Below are 21,604 nucleotides of genomic sequence, written 5' to 3'. Positions count from 1 at the left end.
CACTACCATTGTATAGGTGTGTAACTGCACTCTTTGAGTACCAAAACTTCTTACACATCTCATTTTATTTTTTTCATTTTGTGCTTTTTTTAAACCTTTTTTGCATTTCTTTCACGTGACCAATGAAAATAGGACTAGTTGCTTTCACTTTCTCATATCCAAGCACAGTTCTGCAGTGTCATGGGAGGATGTTTATTTGATACTTTTTTGGTGGAATTTATTTTAAGGTCATGGAAATATTTCTATTCGTTGTATATTTATAAAAAAGCATAACATTTTGGCCAAATTTGACCTGACAGTATCCCTTCAGAAAATAATTATTAATGTTGCAAATGGATCCTTAAACTACTGTTAATTAAATCATTCAAAATACTGTGTATTAATAACAAGATCTAAAGTACTGTGTTTTTTTCCATGAAATTTTGAATACATGCATACCTTGTTATGAACTACTGTCCGTTTATTTTGCTTGAATGTTACTGTAGCCCTTTTAAATTTTTTAATTTCTGCATATCTTTCCATAGTATTACTGGAAGAATATAGAGTCCTTATATTGGTCAAAATTAAGTGTTTAAATCTTTATCTGAACAGAGAATATATCTTAGTTACTAGGACCTAGTACATAAGTGCCTGCCTTTTACTTCAAATGTATTGAGATGAAATCTTGTTAAAGTTGTATGTTTTAATAAAACTTCAATAAACATTTTGTATCCTTAGGGTTAATTCTTACCACTTCTTAAAACAAATAAACTTGCCAAAAATGTACTTAATGTTTGTTTAAATTATCAAGAAATAAAATTAACAGTCCAGCCATATAAAAATGGTTAGTCTATTAAAAACAGCCATGATAGAAGAAGTCAGCTGACCAAGTTAAACAGGGCACAATTAAGGATGAATGACTCTGGTCCCTGGCCTCAATTCAGAGCTTCCATAAAAGCATAATCATAGATTCCCAGGCCAGAAAAGACCATTGTGATCATCTAGTCTAACTTCTTGTAAAGCATAGGTCATAGAACTTCCCCAGAATAATTCCCAGAGCATTTTTGAAAAACATTCAATCTTGATTTACAAATTGTCAGGGATGGGGAATCCACCAAGATCCTTGGTAAATTGTTACAATTATTAATTACTCACTATTAAAAACGTGTGCCTTATTTCCAGTCTGAATTTGTCTAGCTTCAACTTCCAGCCATTTGATTGCATTACACCTTTCTCCACTAGATTGAAGTGTCCATTATTTAATATTTATTTTCCCATGTAGGTACTTAGAGACTGTAATCGAGTCACCCCTTCACCTTTATTTGTTAGACTCAAAGGGCTCAATCTATTTATTTAATTTATCAGTATAATGCGTGTTTTCTAATCCTTTAATCATTCTTATGACTCTTCTCTGAAACCTCTCCTATTTATCAACATCCTTCTTGAATTGTGGGCACCAGAACTGGGCACAGTATTCCAGCAGCGGTGGCGCCATTGCCAAATGCAAAAGTAAAATAGCCTCTCTATTCCTATTCAAATTCCCCTGTTTATGCATCTGAAGATCTCATTAGCTCTTTTGGCCACAGTGTCACACTTGGGAGCTTGTGTTCAGCTGATTTTCCACCACCACCTCCAAATCTTTTTCAGAGTCGCTGCTTCCCAGGGTAGAGTCCCCCATCTTGTAAGTATGACCTACATTCTTTGTTCCCAGATGTATACATTTACATCTAGCCATGTTAAAACACATATTGTTTGCTTGCTCCCAATTTACAAAGTGATCTAGATGGCTCTGAATCTTGTCCTTTTTTTTTTTTTTTTTTTTTTTTTTTTACCACTACCCTAATTTTTGGTCATCTGCCGGCTTTACCAGCGATGACTTTTTCTTCCAGGTCATTGATAAAACTGTTAAATAGTGTAGGACCAAGAGCCAGTCCATACAGGACCCCATGGGAAACAGATTTCAAAATGTAACTGTAAATGGGGAATCATCTCCAAGTGGATCTGTCAGCCACTTTTTAATCAATTTAATGTGTTTCATGTTAATTTTATATTCTAGTTTTTTAATCAAAATATTGTGTGGTACCAAGTCAAAAGTCTTAAGTATATTATCTTCACACCATTATCTTTATCAACCAAAATTGTAATCTCATCAAACAAAAATATCAAGTTAGTTTGACAGGATCTGTTTTCCATAAACCCATGTTGATTTGCATTAATTACATTACCCTCCTTTACTTCATCATTAATGGAGTCCCATATCAGCCCAAGGTCATTATCTTCCCTGCGGTCAATGTTAGGCTGACAGGCCTGTAATTACCTGGATCATCCCATTTAACCCTTTTAAAAATTGGCACAACACTGGCTTTCTTCTTCTGGAACTTTCCCAGCACCCCAAGACTTATTGAAAGTAAATGTTAATGTCCAGCAAACTCCTCAACCAGCTCTTTTAAAACTCTTCTATGCAAGTTATCTGGACCTGCTGATTTTAAAAATGTCTGACTTCTGTAACTTCTGTTTAACAACCTACAGAGACATGAGTGGAATGGAAAGTGTGTTATCACAATATAATGAGACTACATCATCTGTTTGTTTTCCCTCCAAATACAGAATTGAAATATTTATTGAACACTTCTGCCTCTTCTGTGCTGTTGATCATTCTACCATTTCCATCTAGTAACAGACCAGCACCATTGTCCAGATTCTTTTTGTTTTTGATTATATTTTAAAAAATCCTTATTGTCCTTAACTCTGCCCATAGGTTTCGCGTTGTGTCCCTTGATTTCCCTTATCAATTTTCTACAGTTCCTAACTTCAGATTTATATTCACTACCACCAACTTTTAAGTCTTGCCTTTTTTTAAAATATGAAATGCTTGTTTCAGAGGTCTTTCATAATTCAGATGTAAACATTTTTTTTTGTTTCAGTTTAATGAGTGGTGTTAAGAATAATGTTGGCAGAGGAATAAATATAGCTTTGGTAAATGGTAAGTCATATTTTAAATGTGCAAAGTATTTTCATTCAAAGACCATTTCTCAAATAGTTCTTAAGGCATTTAGAGAGGGTGGGAGAAAGACAGCCGGGAGACAGAGAGAGAGAGAGAGAAGAAAAAGTGGGGAGGGGAGTCATAGGAAGCAAACTCTCAGATTTATATTGAAAGTAATGTGCAAAAATCTCTTAATTATAATTTAGTTTAGTTTAGAAATGCAGTGTGGAAATCTTCAAATTTTAGTGCAGTTCTCTAAAAATTTACTGTAAAATGGGTTCACAGGCTCCATGTTCATTTTATTTCAATGATTATCAGCTAATATATGTTCTGTTTACATGTAAAATGGAAAAAACTGCCAGGCTTCCAAACATAATCTGTGATCAGAAAGTCAAATGGTGTTCTTTATTTGTTAATTTGCCACCACCAGTGGTAAAGATTCTGTGAGCCAAATTCTTCTTACACTTGTTTTCATTGGAGCTTAGTTAAAAGTTCCATTGATAATGCTGGAATAGAATCATTTGTTCTTTCATAGCTAAGGATCAATATATGCCATGATTCCACAGCCACAGAGCTTCCCACCAAATGTTGTTTGCTACAGGATTATGTTCCAGATTTTAAGCTTTCATTAAAAAACAGATGAATTCTGCACATATGATTGTGAAAGAGAGAAATTTGAAAAATGTATATGTTGTGATTGACGCGCGCGCGCGCACACACACGTGATTTCAGTAGTAAAGATGACCATTTAAGTGTCAAATTTGTCAGCTATTTCACTGATGATGATTTCAGCAGAAATATCCAGCTAATGTACTTATGCCTCAATCTTAAACTGTCTCCACCTGACCAGAGACCAAAATCTGGCAGTTGGGTAGGGAACAGCTGAAATGCCCTGCTCTCTTCTACAATGCAGTTATGATGTAGATTTTTGTATTTTCAGTGCATATCAAAAACTGACTGGAACAGCATAAAATAAACTCTCATCAAAATGAGTAACAGGTTACTCTGCTGGTTTTAGTATTCATTTTCATATCTAATTCATTAAAATCCTCTAATTTAAATGAAGCTGCCATGACTGAAATTTTCAGTCAGCTGCAAAAAGTGCCCTGTTTTCCACACACTCATTGCTAATAGGGATAAAAAGTAGTAAAAGCTAATTTTTTTATTAAATAGATACAGGAAGCAGGTCTTCTGAGTACGAATGTGCCATTTTTATACTGTTCTTTAAACTGAAAAAAACACTCCCCTTTCTACTGCTGCCTGAGTAGTTCTGTCACTAAGATGGCAGTGCTCTTCTTTGTCTTGTCTATGACTGTGCATAGTAGTACAGGAACAGGAAGTTAAAGGTGTTGTTTTCATGGAAGAGAACATACCAACTGAGAATTAGTATGGTATTTTTTTTTCAGGCTCTCAAAGCTATACTCTCACCTCTGGTTGGTTGTTATGAAATGTTGAATATATTCTTAAAAGAACTTTTGATATAGACACACAATGTAAGCTTTTTTTCTAGGCAAAACAGGACAAGCATTGGACACCAAGTTTTTCGACATGTGGGGAGGAGGTAAGTGTTCATGAATTGTTTCTTGTATAAAAATAATTTTGAATGGCAAAAATAAATCGCTTCTCATTACATTTTAAACGTTTGAATTGAGCAGTTATGTAGTCATTTCATATATACTACTATAGTCATGAGGAGAGGACAGGTAAATAGAAGCACACATATTTTTTGTTATCTATACACATGCACATAAAGACATTTGCCCTCCTGACTAATTATCCCCCTAATGGCAATTCTGACAGCAGACTAAAGAAGCCATCGTATGCCAAAATGGCATGTAAACTGTACTAGTAAGAGTTATCGTAGTGCTAATAAATCGGTTTCCTAAATGACTAACACACAGCTCTTGTGTTTGTATAAGTTTGGCTTATTTTTTTTTCCCTCTAGACTAATTTGATGTTGAGTACTTTCCCAATCTGGGCTACCAGAGCTTCAGTTTATTGCTACCATTTTGAATTTAAATGGAAAAAACATCAGGTATTTTATTACACAGAATAGGTGAAACTGCAGCTATAAAATTAAGGTATACTTTCTCTGATGCTTTAGTTGTCTTTTCCCCACTTAATTTCTTTGACTCCATGTATAAACTATGTATAAGGAATGTCTCAATGTTAAATTAGCACTGCCGAAGGAATAGTGTCTTGTCTAGATTTGGTATGGTACTGTAATTGCATTTTGCGGTAATTCTGTGTATTCTGTCTCTGTTCAGATGTGGCACCATTTATTGACTTCCTGAAGTCCATTCAGGATGGAACTGTAGTGTTAATGGGAACCTATGATGATGGTGCAACCAAGTATGTATTGACCAAATATAGTAAATTTTGCTTATCCTGCATTTTTAAATATTTATCATATATGTGTACTGAAAAAAATCTAAACTGTTCCAAAAACATGTCTGAAGAAGTTTTGCTTCTGGGAAAATATCATTGACACTATGCTTTATGGGAAAGCTTCTTAATTTTATGATCTTGTAACCTGAAGAGTGAATACTCCAGGCTGTGCAGAAATAAAGCATACAGTAGAACTTCAGAGTTACAAACACCTCGGAAATGGAGGTTGTTCATAACTCTGAACAAAACTTTATGATTATTCTTTCAAAAGTTTACAACAGAACTTGGTATCAAAGGGCTTTTTGCGGTGAGAGTGTCCCATACACAACTTTGACATCTAAATAACTACATATGTAATGTCTGTTTGTTTGCCATTACCATATCAATAGATTGTGCATGTTTATTTTTTTTTGTTATAAAGTTAATATGAAATCAAAGAACTCATTGGGTCCATAGTTTGTGCATACATTGCAGTGCAGTTGATTCAGTTTTGTATACATAAATATTCATGCATCTCAGGTTTCATCTCATCATTCTCAACCTCAGGCCCTAAATGTTGTTTAAACCAGTACAAGCAAATAAGTCAAGAGTTAAGGTTGTCGTCATGACTATTAGTTAATTGATTTTCTTTTGCTTAAGTATTGTAATTGCCACTGTATGTGACTGAGGTGGTGGCATTTGCACTATATCAGTAAGCTACAATAGGTTGTGCTTTAGTAAACTGTTGGCCTGCACAAGGAGATTATATGAGGCAAACAGTCAAACCACCAAAGTGTTCACCAACAGCCAACAAATGCAGACTCTGATGTCGTATTGCTATTAGGTTACAGGTTATCTATTGTTTCCATTTTGAAAACTAAATAGCCATTACAAATAATTTTTGGAAGTTTTATGCAACCTGTCCTTCAACTATGAAAAATAATTCCCCGTGGAAGAATATGAGAACTAACAAAAAAGTTATGAGCAACTTTTTCCTAATTAGGAAAAAAATTAAATATTCAAAATATTTTTTGTAAATATTTTTCAAATTCTGTTAACCCATCACCCTCCAACCCAGCTGTTCTTTCAGTAGCAGATTATGGCACAATAGCCACTTTCTATGGTAAAGCCTAGATTTATAACGTTGAACTGTTCCCAAATTAGGTTGTACAATAGAGTGGGTTAACAGTGGCTGCCTATTTCAAACTACGAGTGCTAGGGAAAGAAGGCAGTTAAAAATTATCACTTTTCTCCTCCAACATCTCCTTCTGCTTCTCCCCACCCCTGAAGGTGTCTCTTCCACCATCCCCTTCCCTTTTGACAAGCTGTCTATTACCTGTTTTTCCTTTCATGATACTTAATATGATGGATGCAGAGATTTCTTTTGTTTTGTTTCAGTGTGTACTTTGTCCCAGCTGTATACTTGCGAGAGCTGGTGTCTAAGTATGACAACAGCAAAAAAAAAAAAAAAAAAAAAAGCTCAACAGGTCAATAGGAATGTGGGTTTTGGCATGTCAATAACCAGACTTTAATGTTCACTAGTAACTTCACATGAATAACAAAAACCTCATCAATATTGCATCCCGGTAATAGTAAATGCAAACTATTTCAACAAAATCTGTGCCTTATCTGTAGAGCTGCATTAGGGGCATGTAACCATCTAAATAATCTGTATAATCACAGGAAAGTAGCCCCAAAATTAACTTAATTTGATGTGCCCAAAGTTTTTATGCTCTGGCTTAATGTGATGTATTCTGAGTTCATACGATATGATCGTACCACATTAGTTAACAGTAATCAAAAGTTTTGTGGAGTGCTCAGAAATTGAAAATGGGCCAAATTATTGGCCAAAATATAGTAGCTGTCAGGAAAAAAAAGGGTTGCCTCACAAAAATTTTGGAATAAAATTTATCTTGTTACATCATCGCTTTATCTTCCCTGCTATAACTGGTTTGTTTAGATCTAGAGGCATAATTGTGGCAAAAGGCAGCATCATTAATTTGAAATTGGGATCTGAGCAATCATAGTTTCATCTTTCACTTAGTTGTGATCAGACTAAATGGCCTGCTTATGACATCAAAATATTCAAAAAATATAAAGTCAAAACCTAGAGATAAGCATATAAATAATTCATGTGATAGATTATAATCTAAAGTCTATCAGACCTATCTTGGAAAGGCTGATTGTTACCTTCTTATGGCCCGAGTGAGTGATAGTATTCCAAAAATTGTTCTCTATTGATATGGGCTGAGCAGGTGGTGGTCAGATCCTGATCCAGATTTAGGCCCTAATCCTATGAAAGCTTTCATGTGTGCTTAATTGTGAACACATGAGTAGTCCCACTGAACTCAGTGGGAGTACTAACTTTCTTAAAATTAAGCATGTGCATAGATCCTTGTGGGATTGGAGGCTTTGGTTTTTACAGGTTTGGATCCCTGTGCTGGCCACATGAGATTTTGGCATCAAATGGTAGAAATCTCATTCGATCAACTGGCCTCATTTAAAAAAAAAAAAAAAAAAAAAGTCCTTGTGGCACCTTAGAGACTAACAAATTTATTTGGGCATAAGCTTTCGTGGACTAGAACCCACCTCATGCCCACGAAAGCTTATGCCCAAATAAATTTGTTAATCTCTAAGGTGCCACAAGGACTCCTTCGGTTTTTTTTGCTGATACAGTCTAACATGGCTACCACGGAAACCTGGCCTCATAAAGAGGGGCATTCCCAATTCTAATTGTAATACTAGCCCTAATACCAACTAACTGGAAATCGTATTGTGTGAATTAGAAGCTGAATGGTGAACTAAGCAATAAAGGATCTAGCTACATGCATTATATTTTTAACATTTAACACACTTTGCATTTTGTTCAAGGCTTAATGAGGAGGCACGGAAACTGATTGCTGAACTGGGAAGCACATCTATTACTAACCTTGGTTTTAGAGACAACTGGGTCTTTTGTGGTGGAAAAGGAATTAAGACTAAAAGTCCATTTGAACAGGTTTGTTGCTAATATTACTTTTCAGAGTTCGATAAGTCAATTTATACTAACCGAGGCTTAGCCTATTATATGAACACCAATCATTGTCTCAAACATATCACAGTAGATATTTAGTATTTAAGTTCCACAAAAAATTATTTGAATATTTAACTTCTTTTAAATATACAAAACGATGCTGTGATAAGCACCTTAGAAAAATGATGCATAGATCTACATTAAAACTGATGAATTAAAACTCTGTAACATGAGTTTTTCTTACTTTAAAAACAAAAACAAGTAGCTATAATATGGTCATGTAGGTCAGTTCAGAAATCAGTGTTTGAAGTTCAAAATTTAGGCACCTAAGTAACCAACCTAATTTTCAAAAATGCCTATCATGCAACAGATCCCAATGATTTCAAGTTGCTTTTGAAAATAGAACACTTATTTCAGTGCCTACATACAGTCTAAGGCAGGGGTTCTCGCAATTTTTTTTTGGTGGCCTCAGAGTGTGACCACCAACTCTTGCTGGTGGCTGCATTTACAATTTTTCCTAAAATACTAAATTTACTTTAGGAAAAACAAAATAAATATGCACATATATGTGGCCAAATCAAAATGTATTTATGTAGGGTTTTTTTCAGACTCAGTAATAAAAATAATTTACATTTGTGTCTATTCTTTACTGGACCTAAACAGAACAGAAACACAAATAAGATGCTTTGCATGTTCTTGTCTTTTTGTTGTTGTTTCTTTTGCTTTTTTGGTTGCACTCTCCTCCTCTTCCTCCTCCAGACTTGCGAGCTGTTAAGTCTTCTGCTGGGAAAAGTGATATTTGTATGTTTGTTAGTATCACTTTTCATAGCAAACTTACTCAGCCCCGCAAGCCCTGGGACAAATTAAGCCCTGGATGGAGAGGTGGACAGGAAGGCAGCAGGGTGCAGGGATGATGGCGGGTGGTGAGCCTAGAACCAGAGCCTGCCACCATGTGGATGGAGCCCGAAGCCCCGTGGCCAAAGCCTACCTGCTCTACCCCCGGGAAAGTGGGGAACTCACCAGCTGTCTGCACCTCCAGAGTTTGTGTTTCCAGAGGGGGGCAGGGCCCAACCACTGCTGGTGGCTCTGGAAGGTGGGGGGAGCACTGCTTAGTGCTCTTCCCCCCCCCCCCCCCCAAATCACAGCCAGGAGGCTGTGACCGCAAGAAAAGACCATGAGAAACTCTGGTCTAAGGAGCCTATGTTTAGCATCCAGTTTTCCAAATTCATGGCTATTAGCAGATATTCTATTATGGTCATTGATTTTGTATGGTTCATGATTTGGGTTAAGATTTGGGTTATTTGCAATGGGTGTCATTGATGAGGGAAAAGAATGTATTTTGTCTCTCTAGTTCTATCTCAGACCTAAAGAGTAGCCTTTGCTAAAGGATGTATATGCATTTCTGGAGGGCATGATTTTTTTTTTAATCATGGTAGCGTAGCAATATTTATAATGGTAACAGGACAAATGGTCTTATTTTTAACAATGGATTCATGTTCTCTATTTGTAGCATATAAAGAACAATAAGGATACTAACAAATACGAAGGCTGGCCAGAAGTTGTTGAGATGGAAGGCTGTATCCCTCAGAAGCAAGACTAAAAGATTCAAAACAAAGAATGTGAGAGCAAATGCACTTTCTGCTATTATAAGGGAGAGGGCTATGAAGAAGATACTATGTTATGTAAATATTTTTAAAGCATGCATCCATCTTGTCGGTGTGCGCATGAGCATTGACATTTTGAATATCAGAATTATTTATTTGCTAACACATATAGAAATCGTTTTGTAAATAGGCCCAAAATAAACAAGACAGTGAAACATTTCTAAACAGCATTCGTCAAAGTGCAAAATTTAGTTTGCCTATGGTAAATAATCATTTTAGATCTACCGACTAAGCAATTAAGTACCCAGTAAAGGAATGAGCTCATACTGAAGGATATTGTACTGTCCTATAACAATGTAAATGTTGCTTTGAGTCCATAACCTTTGTGGAATATATAGATTTTAGTGAGAAATTAAAAAGCTTTAATTTTTTTATTCTCTGCCTTTTGATGGCAGCATCACTTTTTATTAAAGATCTATTCAGTTATTCTAGTACAAATGCTTTAGAATTTTGTTTTGAAGCCCCCCCAAAAAACCTAATAATCAACAAAATTAGTGTACTTTATACAACAGAGTAGATCAGCCACGAGAAGCACAATTAAATAAATGTTTTATTAAAACAAAAGTAAATATATAAATACTTGTACATGATATTTAAAAAAAGCTTGAAAAGATTTGTATTTAACATGGAAATAGTGTTTACTTTGTAGAAGATACTTGGCTTAATAACAGTTCTATGACTCAATTGTTTTGTTTTTATTACAATTTTTGTACCAGCTGCCTGACCTTCAGTTCTACCTACTGCTGTTCAGCAATACTAACTAGCTGAATGAGAGAGCTGTATGATGGAATGCCCTTCTGTTTTAATTCTAGTCCTAGGAGCGAGATTTCCCAGTGAGGAAAGCATGTTAGAAAATGGGCAGTTTCCTCATAGGAATTAATTTAGTATACATAATTATGCACAGTTTCACTACTACCTGTGCTACTTCTAATGTGAATCAAGATACTCAATCAGTACTTAGGATGGGATGTTACAGAGAGCACCTTTTAAAATATGAATCAGTTGTATCAGTTGGTATTGAAAAACTAGCTAATACTGTTATCTTCATCCCTTTCAGCAATGGATTTTAAAAAACTGGACCAAGTTAAAGTGGCCTTATACCATAGCTCATATAAGAATAAATAGAAAACCGAACACTTTCTGTAGAAATTAATTTTTTAATCACTTATATTTTTAGTAGGGCAAACTTAAAACTCTTTTTCTGAATACAAAGTGAGTACAGTGAAACTGACTATCTAGGCACTGTACAGGCACTAGAGCAGAATTCTGTTTAATCTCTTGGAGTTCTATTTATACTGTATGTTCTAGTACAAATGGTCAACATCTTTGAGCAGTACTATACAAAAAATTTTCAGGAACTTCAATCTGAATCACAAATAGTGCCACTGAGAATGTTCTATAATCAGTATCTTCTGAGACAAACTTAAAATGGTTTGCACTAAAATCTTTAAAGCAATACAGGGAATAATAACTTTGTTCAGAATAATGTCCACCTCCTAATATAGGCATGAGTAAGACTGGAATTTGAATTGTTTTCTGTTTAACTAGCCTGCTTTGTAATGTTTTCCCCTCAAGTTTAATGTAGAACAGAAGTAAATGCACCTTATACAGGGAAACCATTTTATTTGTAAAATATCATGCAGATTTTTAGTTCTTATTTGAGAGAGGTTACATCATATGTGTTAAACCATGTATATTTTTTCATCAAATAAAGTAAAAATCCCCTCCGTTCTATAAACTGGAAATTAACTTTATTTCACAATGTGAGATTAATCAAGAAAATGAATGTATAAACTTTAGTGTTTAGGTAATGACAAAATACATTTTGTTTGTACTGTGAATACTCCATGATTGATAACATCATCTTCGTCATCTTCAAGTTAACATTTGAAAGAATCTTGAAGATACAGTAGTTAGTGGTATATATAGCTATATTAAAAAAAAAATCCAGTTTGTATATGAATAATCTCTCTAGGCTATTGTCTTACTAGCCTGTGTAATACTATTCTGATATGAGTGCCAACAAAATATGACATTCATACTGAGCGTGTCTACACTACAAACTTAAATCAACCTATGTTAGGTTGACTTACAGCCACCGCAGTAATTACTGTGGTGGCTGATGTCCGCACTACCTTCCTTCTGTTGGTGATGCACATCCTCACCAGGAGCGCTTCCACCAACTAAAGACAGGCAGTTTGGGGAGCTGAGAGCCAGGGCTTCCTGCTAGGAGACCAGCTACCCCCTCATGCCCCTCTCCTCCCCAATGGGCAAGGGGGGCAGCTTCCGAGGCTCCCTCGCTCCCCACTCAGGGAGACGAGAAACCAGCCCAGAGGGGAGCCTGGAGGCAGCATGGCTCCCAGCAGCAAGCACAATCAGCAATCTGGTTGGGAGTGGGGAGCCAAGCTGGGGGGCAACCAGGCTGTACCTGGAGTCCACCACAAGCCCCAGGCTTTCTTGTCAATTTCACCACTCCAACATGGAGCATGAAATTGACAAGAATGACAGCCAATTTAAGTAACGCAGTGTCTACACGGACATTGCATTGCTCTAACTACACTGACGTAAGCCCTATGCCTCACGTGGAGGTGCAGTTATTATGTTGGTGTAGTAGGGCACTTACATCAGCAGGACAAGGCTGTATTGTGTACACTGACCTAATTAGGTCGACGTAAACTGTCTTACGTCGACCTAATTCTGTAATGTAGACCAATTCTTAGTTTTCATACTAAATTGTCAAATTTCCAATGATTGGATATATGTGCTGAATGTCGAAGGGTGTACAAGAAACAGGTTTTAGTAACTGCAGAGGTTCGTGTTCTAATCTGTGCTTTGTGGTTTGAGCCAAGTAATGCAATCTGCATACATTTTTTTTTAATACTATTATCATTAACTCCTGAGGCAATAAATGTTTCACAAGCTTCTGACTGTTCACACAGATGAAGGTAGGGAGCTGCTTGACTTTGGTGGAGGGATGAATTTAACCCATGATGTGACTCCTAAAGAGCATGTATTAAACAATTTGACAGTATTAAATGTACAACTGCAGATTATCCCACTGTGAATGAAAGATGGTAAGAATAGGAAGAGGCCAGTATGGCTCCATCAGGAGCTCTTTACCTGTAAACTTACAAAAACCTACAAAAAGTAGGAATATGGATGAATTGCTGAGGAGGAGTACAAAACAATAGCATAAGTATGTAGGGACAAAATCAGAAAGGGTAAGGCACTAAATGAATGTTACACCTAGCAAGGGACATAAAAGGTAATAGGATGGTATTTAAATTCGTTAGGAGCAAGATGAAGGAAATTGTAGGTCCTCTACGTAGCGGGGAATGAAAACTAATAATTGATGACATCAAGAAGGTGGAGATGTTTAATGCCTGTTTTGCTTCAGTCTTTCCTAATATGGTTAACGGTGACCAGATCCTCCACACAATATTAACAAGAAAGGTGAAGGAATGCAAGCTAAAATAGGGAAAGAACAGATGAAATCGTATTTAGATATATTCTGGTAGGCAGAGCCTGATGGAAGTTCATCTTAGGTGATCTTGGAACCATTATCAACTATATTTGAGAACTCATGGAGGACAGGTAGATTCATAGATACTAAAGTCAGAAGGGACCATTCTGATCATCTAGTCCGACCTCCTTCACAACGCAGGCCACAGAATCTCACCCACCCACTCCTACGAAAAACCTCACCTGAGGTCCCAGAGACCGGCCAATGGCAAACATAGCGTAGTATAGGGGGACAAAGAGGACCTACGGAATTATAGACCAGTCAGCCTAATTTTGGTACCTGGAAAGATACTGGAGTAATCTGTTTGTAAGCACCTAAAGGATAATAGGGGTATAAAGAATAGCCAGCATGGATTTGTCAAGTACAAATCATGCCAAACCAACCTAATCAGTTCCACATGCCATTCTAATAATCAAATTAGGGAAATGTGGTCTATATGAAATTAATATAACGTGGGTGCACATCTGGTTGAAAGACCATACTCAGAGTAGTTATCTGTGGTTTGCAGTAAACTGGGAGGAGGTATATTTGTTCTGAGAGGAGACTCAAAGAGCTTGGCTGATTTAGCCTAACCAAAAGAAGGCTGAGGGGAGATATAATTGCTCTCTATAAATACATCGGAGAATAAATACCATGGAGGGAGAGGAGTTATTTAAATTAAGCACCAATGTGGACACAAGAACAAATGGATATAAACTATCAACAAGTTTAGGCATAAGAACGGCTTTAGTGGGTCAGACCAAAGGTCCCTCTAGCCCAGTATCCTGTCAGGGATGATCTGGACTTGACCTTTCAAGGTTCCTTCCAGCCCTACATTTCTATGATTCTATGTAGCAATTTTCCAGTTTTGGTTCAGCATGTCTGTGCATAAGGTCATTGGAAAATCTACAGCAAGTTGTTTTTGTAACTCCCCATTGAGCAATGCCCTGTCGCTGAATTGCATGAGGGACTCCAATGTGGGTAGGTGTCTCAATCACTAACATACCAAAGTGTCGGGTACATCAGTGTTCCCTAGAGAGTGGGGTGCATTTCCCTGTTGGTGAGTGAGGGGACTAGCTGAGGGCTGTGTAAATCTTCTCCTCCATGGCTCATGATGTCAGCTTTGATTAAAAATTAAAACTTTTAACTACTATGGTTGCAAAACAAAGTAGAACCAAAACAAAAGATGGAGCAAATGTAACTGATCTGCATGAGTTTGCAGAGAGCCTGAAACTATAGCTCTGAGGTATGAGCTGTCTTATTTCAGTGGTAGCTAATTCAGATGCCAGTGATGATATTTTGTTAGTATTAACTATTTTACTTATTTTAAGGCATGAAAAAAAGGATAAGTATCCTCTTATGAAGATCCATACTAGCATTTCCCAATGCGAGGCACAAAGGACTAGCTGGGGGTAGCAAAGAGGACAGAGATAGGAAAATGTTAAAGGCCTACATATTTTAATATCTACAACACATTGAAGGGGAGTGTGACTGGTTTCAATTTCCCAAAGGGAAGCTCAGCCTGGATCTAATCCAACCAGAGTCCTGCATCACAAATCAAAGTGTTACTGCCACTCTTAGTTTCTTGCCCTGCTAATGATACTTTGTGTGGTTACTGAGCTTTTCACATACTGTAAAGGTAAGAGAGAGCTTGATGGGGTCAGTGGGGTAGTTGTGAGAGCCTTCTGCCTGTTTCCAGTGCCTTTTCCCACCTAAGTCTGCGTTGCACAGAACAAGTGATCTTGACTATCTGTCTCCTGATAGCGAATTTTGAAAAGCTTCCACTAACTGTGGTTGCCCAGCTTTAATATCCCCTCACAGGTCTTAAGCTGGGCACACAAGTAGAGAACCCTTGAAAATACAGCCCTTGGTTTCTTAGCTTGTGCATAATGGTTGTAAGTGTGGTTGTGATTTCCCAGAAGTATTGTGTGTGTGTGTTAGGAAAAAGTGTTTAAAAGAACCAATAAACATAAAAAATGAAGCCAGCACTTTCTGGGAAAAGGGGAGGAAAAACCAGAATAACTTCACTATTTAGGAATGTGAGGACTGGTATCAGCGGCTTGAGTCAGGCATAGTGCAGACTGTGATGGTTGTCTGTATTGTCCCATCAATGTACTTAATTCCTGACCTGCAGCATTCCTGCTAGTTCAGTCCTGGGCCTGTCTTGAGTAGAAACTTGGCAGCTGGTACTGTCCCTGATCTAGTTTTCCCTGCCTACACCTGTCCCTTCTTGAAAACCCCTGTCAAAACATGCTTCTTCCAAAAAATCTGTTGATGCTAGTTCTCCCATTGGACTAATGTTAAGAAACTACATTGTTAATCTAGCAATAAACTCTGTGGAACAGACATCTTGGACCAGAATTGTGGCCCTATTCTGCTAGTTTTATGCCATTTTGGTCAGCACAAAGCAGCCATAAAACCTGTGGACGTGAACAGCTAAGGATTCCCTTTGTGTTAGGGAAATCTCAGCTGGCTCTGCATCATTCTCCTGCCTGATTGCTGATATAGGAAGCCTGGCTGGGGAAGAGAGAGAGGTGCTGCTGCACTGCAATGTATCCATGATCCTCAGTTGGTGGAATGGGCACTTTGGGCCATAGACAGCATAACATAAGAGCAGCTCTGATGCTGCTCTAAGTAATGCTAGAAGCCAGGATGGCCCTCAGTTACCTCTTGGGATCAATGAGTTGTTTTAAAGCCACTTTGTCCCTTTCCCACCTCAGCTGTGGATCTAACTCATTGATTTGTATCTTTCTGTGAAGTGCTTAATACGCAGGAGGCACTATGCAAATAATTCTTTGTCTTAAGTTTTGTGTGTAGAACATTAGTAAAGGACATAGTTTAACAGGCATGTTTTTGATTCTACATAACATGAAGAAAAATGGAGACCATGTTTAACTTTTATAATAAATACTATAACATAAATGAAGAGGTGAAGAATTGGTGTAGAGCAGGGGTCTCAAACACACGGCCCGCAGAGTTATTTCCTGCAGCCCGCCATAGCTCCCGCCGCCGCCTCCTCACCCAGCACTCCACATCCCTACTCCTCCGCCTACCTCCCACTTCTTCCCGCCACCAAACAGCTATTTGACGGCACTTAGGACTTTCCGGGAGGGAGGGGGAGGAACAGGGATGCAGCGCGCTCCGGGGAGGAGGCAGGGCTGGGGCGGGGATTTGGGCAAGGGGTTGGAATGGGGCAGGGAGGGGTGGAATTGGGGAGGGGACTTTGCGGAAGGGGTTGGAATGAGGGCGGGGAAGGGGTAGGAAGAGGCAGGGCAGGGAAGAAGTTAGCTGGATCAGCAAAACATAACCCACCTCTGGCCCTGCTGCTGCCAGCTCCCACACGTGTTCTGGGGAGGAGGGCAGGCAGGAGGACGCTCGGAGCTGCTGTTTAAGGCAGTGTTTACAGTCTCTCTCGCTCTGGGGGGTGGGGATGTCTGCTGCATGCATTTCAATGAGCCGTTTCCACAGTTCTCTCAAGTTTACCTGAGTCAAACTACCCAAGCTTGACAAACGGCCTTTGAGCCTGCTCTTCCTGCATCCCTAATCCTCCCCTCCAATTGTGCCCTGACTCACACCAACCCGCAGCCAGCCCCTTCGCCATTCTTCAAATCTCCCCTCCCTCAAGGGAGGGCCAAACAGACTCGCCATTTAAATCTGTCGCCATTGATCCCATGCACAGTGTGAAACGCTGGGGAGAAGGGAGCTGGGAAAGCAGGAGCAGCAGCCAGTCACTGGGAAAAGCCCTTTTCCTTTAACACTGGGAGGGAGGGAAAGGGAAGGCGAATCAGAGAGAAATACATGGGGCTGGGGTGGGGAGGGAACAGGGATGTTGGATTTTCCAGTTTACAAAAGCCAAGCCTGTTCCCCGTGCCTCTCACCCTCAACGACGCTTGAGTGGGAAAGAAATCCCCGACCCTCCTAGGGGACTCGGATGCTTCAACACAGGTGCTGACTGCTGAGTAAATTCACTCAGTAGAGGCCAACAACTCCCAGCATGCTCTAATCCACCTTGCACTGAGCTGCTGCCTTAGAGATGGAGCAAGGCATGCTGAGAGTAGTTGGGAAGAACGTTTGTTAAAAGTGGCAACGTATTTTGTATGAATAGTTACTTTTAAAAAGTTCCTGCCATTACAGCTATGTTGATAGACTGTTTGTAGATAATCATCAGTGTTACTGACCACATAAGGAATAGTTACAGGTGTTTAGATTTTATTAAAACTCCTCTTTACATTAAAGTTTTTAACAAGTTAATACATTTACTTTTAATAGCATACTATATTACTTTTCATTTTTTTTTATTTTTCACTATACTTCTGTATCTTATGAAAAGGTTTCAGTGATGCAGCCCTCAGGCCAATGTACTAGTCCTCATGTGGCCCTTGTGGTGATTTGAGTTTGAGATCCCTGTGTAGAGCACAGAACATAATATAAGAAGGGCCATACTGGATCAGACCAGTGGTCAATGTAGCCCAGTATCTTGTCTTCCAACAGTGGCCAGTGCAGATGCTTCAGAGTAAATGAACAGAACAGGGCAATTATTGAGTGAGCCAGTTCCAGCATCTGGCAGTCAGAGGCTAGAGGGACACTCAGAGCACAGGGTTGCATCCCTGATCATCTTGGTTAATCGCCATTGATGGACCTATCATCCATGAACTTAGCTAATTCTTTTTTGAACACAGGTATACTTTCAACCTTCACAACATCCCATGGCAATGAGTTCCACAGATTGACTGTGCATTGTGTGAGGAAGTAATTACTTTTGTTTGTTTTAAACCTGCTGCCCGTTATTTCATCAGGTTACTCCTAGTTCTTGTGTAGGGGAAAATAACACTTTCACTTTCTCATGCCATTCATGATTCTATAGACCTCGATCGTATCCTCCCTTAGTTGATTCTTTTCCAAGATGAACAGCGCTAGTCTTTTAATCTCTCCTCAAATGGAAGCTGTTTTATACCCCTAATCACTTTTGTTGCCCTTCTCTGCATCTTTTCCAATTCTAATATATCTTTTTTGAAATGGGATGACAGGAACTGCATGCTGTATTCAAGGTGTGGGCCTACTATGACTTTATATAATGGCATTATGATATTTACTGTCTTATCTATCCCTTTCCTAATGGTTCCTAACAGTCTGTTAGCTTTTTGGATTGCCACTACACATTGAGCAGATTGTGTCAGAGAAGTGTCCACAATGACTCCAAGATCTTTCTTGAGTGGTAACAGCTAATTTAGACCCTGTCATTTTGTATGTGTAGTTGGGAATATATCTTCCAATGTGCATTACTTCACATTTATCCACATTGAATTTCATCTGCCCTTTTGTTGCCCGGTCACCCTGTTTTTTGAGATCCCTTTGTAACTCTTTGCAGTCTGCTTTGGAATTAACTCTTGAGTAGTTTTGTATCATCTACAAACTTTGCCACTTCACCATTTACCCCTTTTTCCAGATCATTAATGAATATGTTGCCCAGCATTAGTCCCAGTACAGATCCCTAGGGGACCCCAGTAATAACCTTTCTCCATTGTGAAAACTGATAATTTATTCCTACCCTTTGTTTCCTGTCTTTTAAAACAGTTACTGATCCATGAAAGTAATATCTGCAGCAATATCATTTCATCCTAATCCCTGTGGGATGACACCATCTTGGCTACTTAAGGGCCCAATCCTGCTCCTAGTGACGTTAATAGCTGATCTCGTATTGAGATTTGGTAGGAGCAGAATTGGACCATAACGGCAACAATAATCAATTGCTTAGGTCAAGAAGCGAAGAATACTGTATCCAACTGAAATTTCAGGATCATTTTGGTAGGCAAAATTTTATTATCCAAACTAATGCAGGGGCGATGTCACTATTTGGCCTAAGTACCCTGGGATCTTTAATGACTGTAAGTAATTAGGACCTCCGTTTACATCTCCAGTAGCATATTGCCTCTTAATATTAAAATAAAGCAGTAGTAAGGTGTTGAGTAAAAGGAAGCAGTGCTAACCACTGAATTGCCAACACTTTCCATGGTACCTGGGTTTTTGTGGGAAATCTATCTTAGCACTCAGAGCTTTAACTTCTGAGAGCCAATGTGGGAGATGGTATGATTTTAATGTAACAGTCGGGTACCCAAAAACATTCGTGTTAGCTCATCACTAATTCATGATAGTCAATATGTCTATTCAATAAATGGACTTTAGATTATTTTTGTCTACAACACTTGAATCAAAGTTTCTGTTCTTGCGGACAATGATCATAAACATTGGGTCAGGAGTCACTAACATCATGGCACGTGCTATAGGATTACCAATCGTCTTACCCTTTATGGAGTGGAATCTCAAGAAGTGCACAAAGACTGTGAAGCTCCAAAACCAGTTAGCACTAAACTAAGTTACTTTTTTCTTTAAGGGCTTGGCTTCGCTGCTTAAAAAGATCTGTTTCTTACCTCAGGTAACTAACGGACGTGAGCTATTCCAAGATAAAAAATACACCCTTTTTTAGCAGTGAAGACAAGGCCTAAATTAGAGGTAACTCCTTAATTAGCAGTAATTGGTGTAATCACGGATGAATAGCAAGTCAAAAAATCAAAACATCAGCAATCCCACATCAATACATTCCAAATTGCAATTAGACAATGTCAAAGTTATGTTGTTCTATGCAGAACCTTTTAATGATGATAGACAAATAGATTCTCTAACTCAATGCATTTGACCTTTAAGATGTTTGAAACAAAATTTATCCACTGTGTTATGTTTCAGTGGCTCTCCAGTTTCTCAGCTGATAGTGTGCGGGTTTCTTTCAGGGGAGAAAAGGATATTATTTCAGTCATGGACCTGTTTCTTTGCTGTTGATGGAGTACAATGTACCCTTCAGCACAAAAGGAAATGAATAATGTAACCTTAGGAATGATCATTTTTTTTAACTCATAGTTTAAAGTTTCTAGTCTCGGCTGTAGAAAACAGAAGTGATCATAAGACATTTCTTTCTGTTTCCCAATAAGACACAAATTTTCAGAGGTCTGGGAAAGAGGTTACAAAAATCCTTCCCAATAGTAAGTTTCAAGTTTTTTAACATTAAAAAGTTTGAATCATACATATTGCAAGTTTGATCATACGAAACTGTGTTTGATTTAAGCAATAACATGGGCAAGTGCACAGCTGTTTAACAGTTAAGTTGCCTGGTTGTAAACACATGAGAGTTAGAAAAATGACCAAACTACAAGACAGATTCTGATCTCGTGTATGTGATGGAATTTCTACCTTGCTAGTGGACTCAAGATCAGTAGCAGATTTCCTAAGATACATGGCACTATATGTCATGTAGCTATAATAAATATCTGGACCTACATCCAGTTGTTCAATTAGTGTATTAAGATCTTCTATATTTGGTGCATTAGTGCTCACCAGCTGAGGTGTGTCTCTCACCAACTGTCCTCACACCCCCTGCTGGTTGTGCACGAGAAATTCCCTAGTGGATGCTGACTTAGTACTGTTTGATTTGAAACAGGATTGTCAGTGCACACTAGGGAATTTTAATGTGCACTAGAAGGTTCCACATGGACAGTTAGCTTGTATCATCTGGTGCGCACTAGAATTTGCACCCAAGCTGATGCACACTAATGTACCATGTAGACAAGCCCTAAATTAGTTGTGGGTTTTTTTAAAAGTTTAGTAACTTTTGCCATTATTTATTACATCCCATTGTTTAGCAATCTAACTAAAAGATACCTACTGTACATCAGGAATGGTGCATTTAGATTAAGTTCTTGAATCCTGATTCCAGTCCCATCTACCGTGATCACAAATCACTGAGATATCTGCAAAATGAATTTCAGTGTCACATTCCAGATCTTCTACCATATTTTCAATCCTACTAAACTGGCGCATTGGTAAAGGGACTGATTCTGTTCTCTATGTTGGTGTAAAACATGAGCTAGTACACAGAAGTTAACCTAGTGTGACAGCAGAACCTAGATCAGGGTCTGATATATTTTGGCATTAGTTATCTGAAATTAATGTTGTAATTAGACTTTGTAGACACCACTCAATTCAATGGAGTTACACCAGCAATGAATTTGCCACCTGTCTGTAGAAGAAACACAACTGCCTTCCAG

The 21,604-nt window shown here is 38.2% G+C and overlaps 1 protein-coding gene across 4 annotated transcripts in view; it reads left to right on the top strand.

Moving 5' to 3' along the window:
• The window catches only part of FAM3C (FAM3 metabolism regulating signaling molecule C), a 59,878-nt gene that overhangs the window by 30,924 nt on the left and 7,350 nt on the right, over window positions 1–21,604 (top strand). For 3 of the 4 annotated variants that reach the window (XM_038395266.2, XM_043495687.1, XM_038395286.2), the window contains 5 exons: window positions 2,904–2,962; window positions 4,473–4,523; window positions 5,230–5,314; window positions 8,201–8,327; window positions 9,853–11,744. In XM_038395266.2, coding sequence (XP_038251194.1) covers window positions 2,904–2,962; window positions 4,473–4,523; window positions 5,230–5,314; window positions 8,201–8,327; window positions 9,853–9,942 — 412 coding nt within the window. In that variant the 3' untranslated portion in view covers window positions 9,943–11,744. Of the gene's footprint in view, window positions 1–2,903; window positions 2,963–4,472; window positions 4,524–5,229; window positions 5,315–8,200; window positions 8,328–9,852; window positions 11,745–21,604 lie in introns of those variants that run through there. The other variant, XM_038395308.2, reaches the window with a different exon arrangement.

The sequence above is a fragment of the Dermochelys coriacea genome, chromosome 1 (genome assembly GCF_009764565.3).
Source record: "Dermochelys coriacea isolate rDerCor1 chromosome 1, rDerCor1.pri.v4, whole genome shotgun sequence".
Lineage (NCBI taxonomy): Eukaryota > Metazoa > Chordata > Testudines > Dermochelyidae > Dermochelys > Dermochelys coriacea.
The sequence above is the reverse complement of the archived record's forward strand: the minus strand, read 5'-3'. Positions and strand labels throughout refer to the sequence as shown.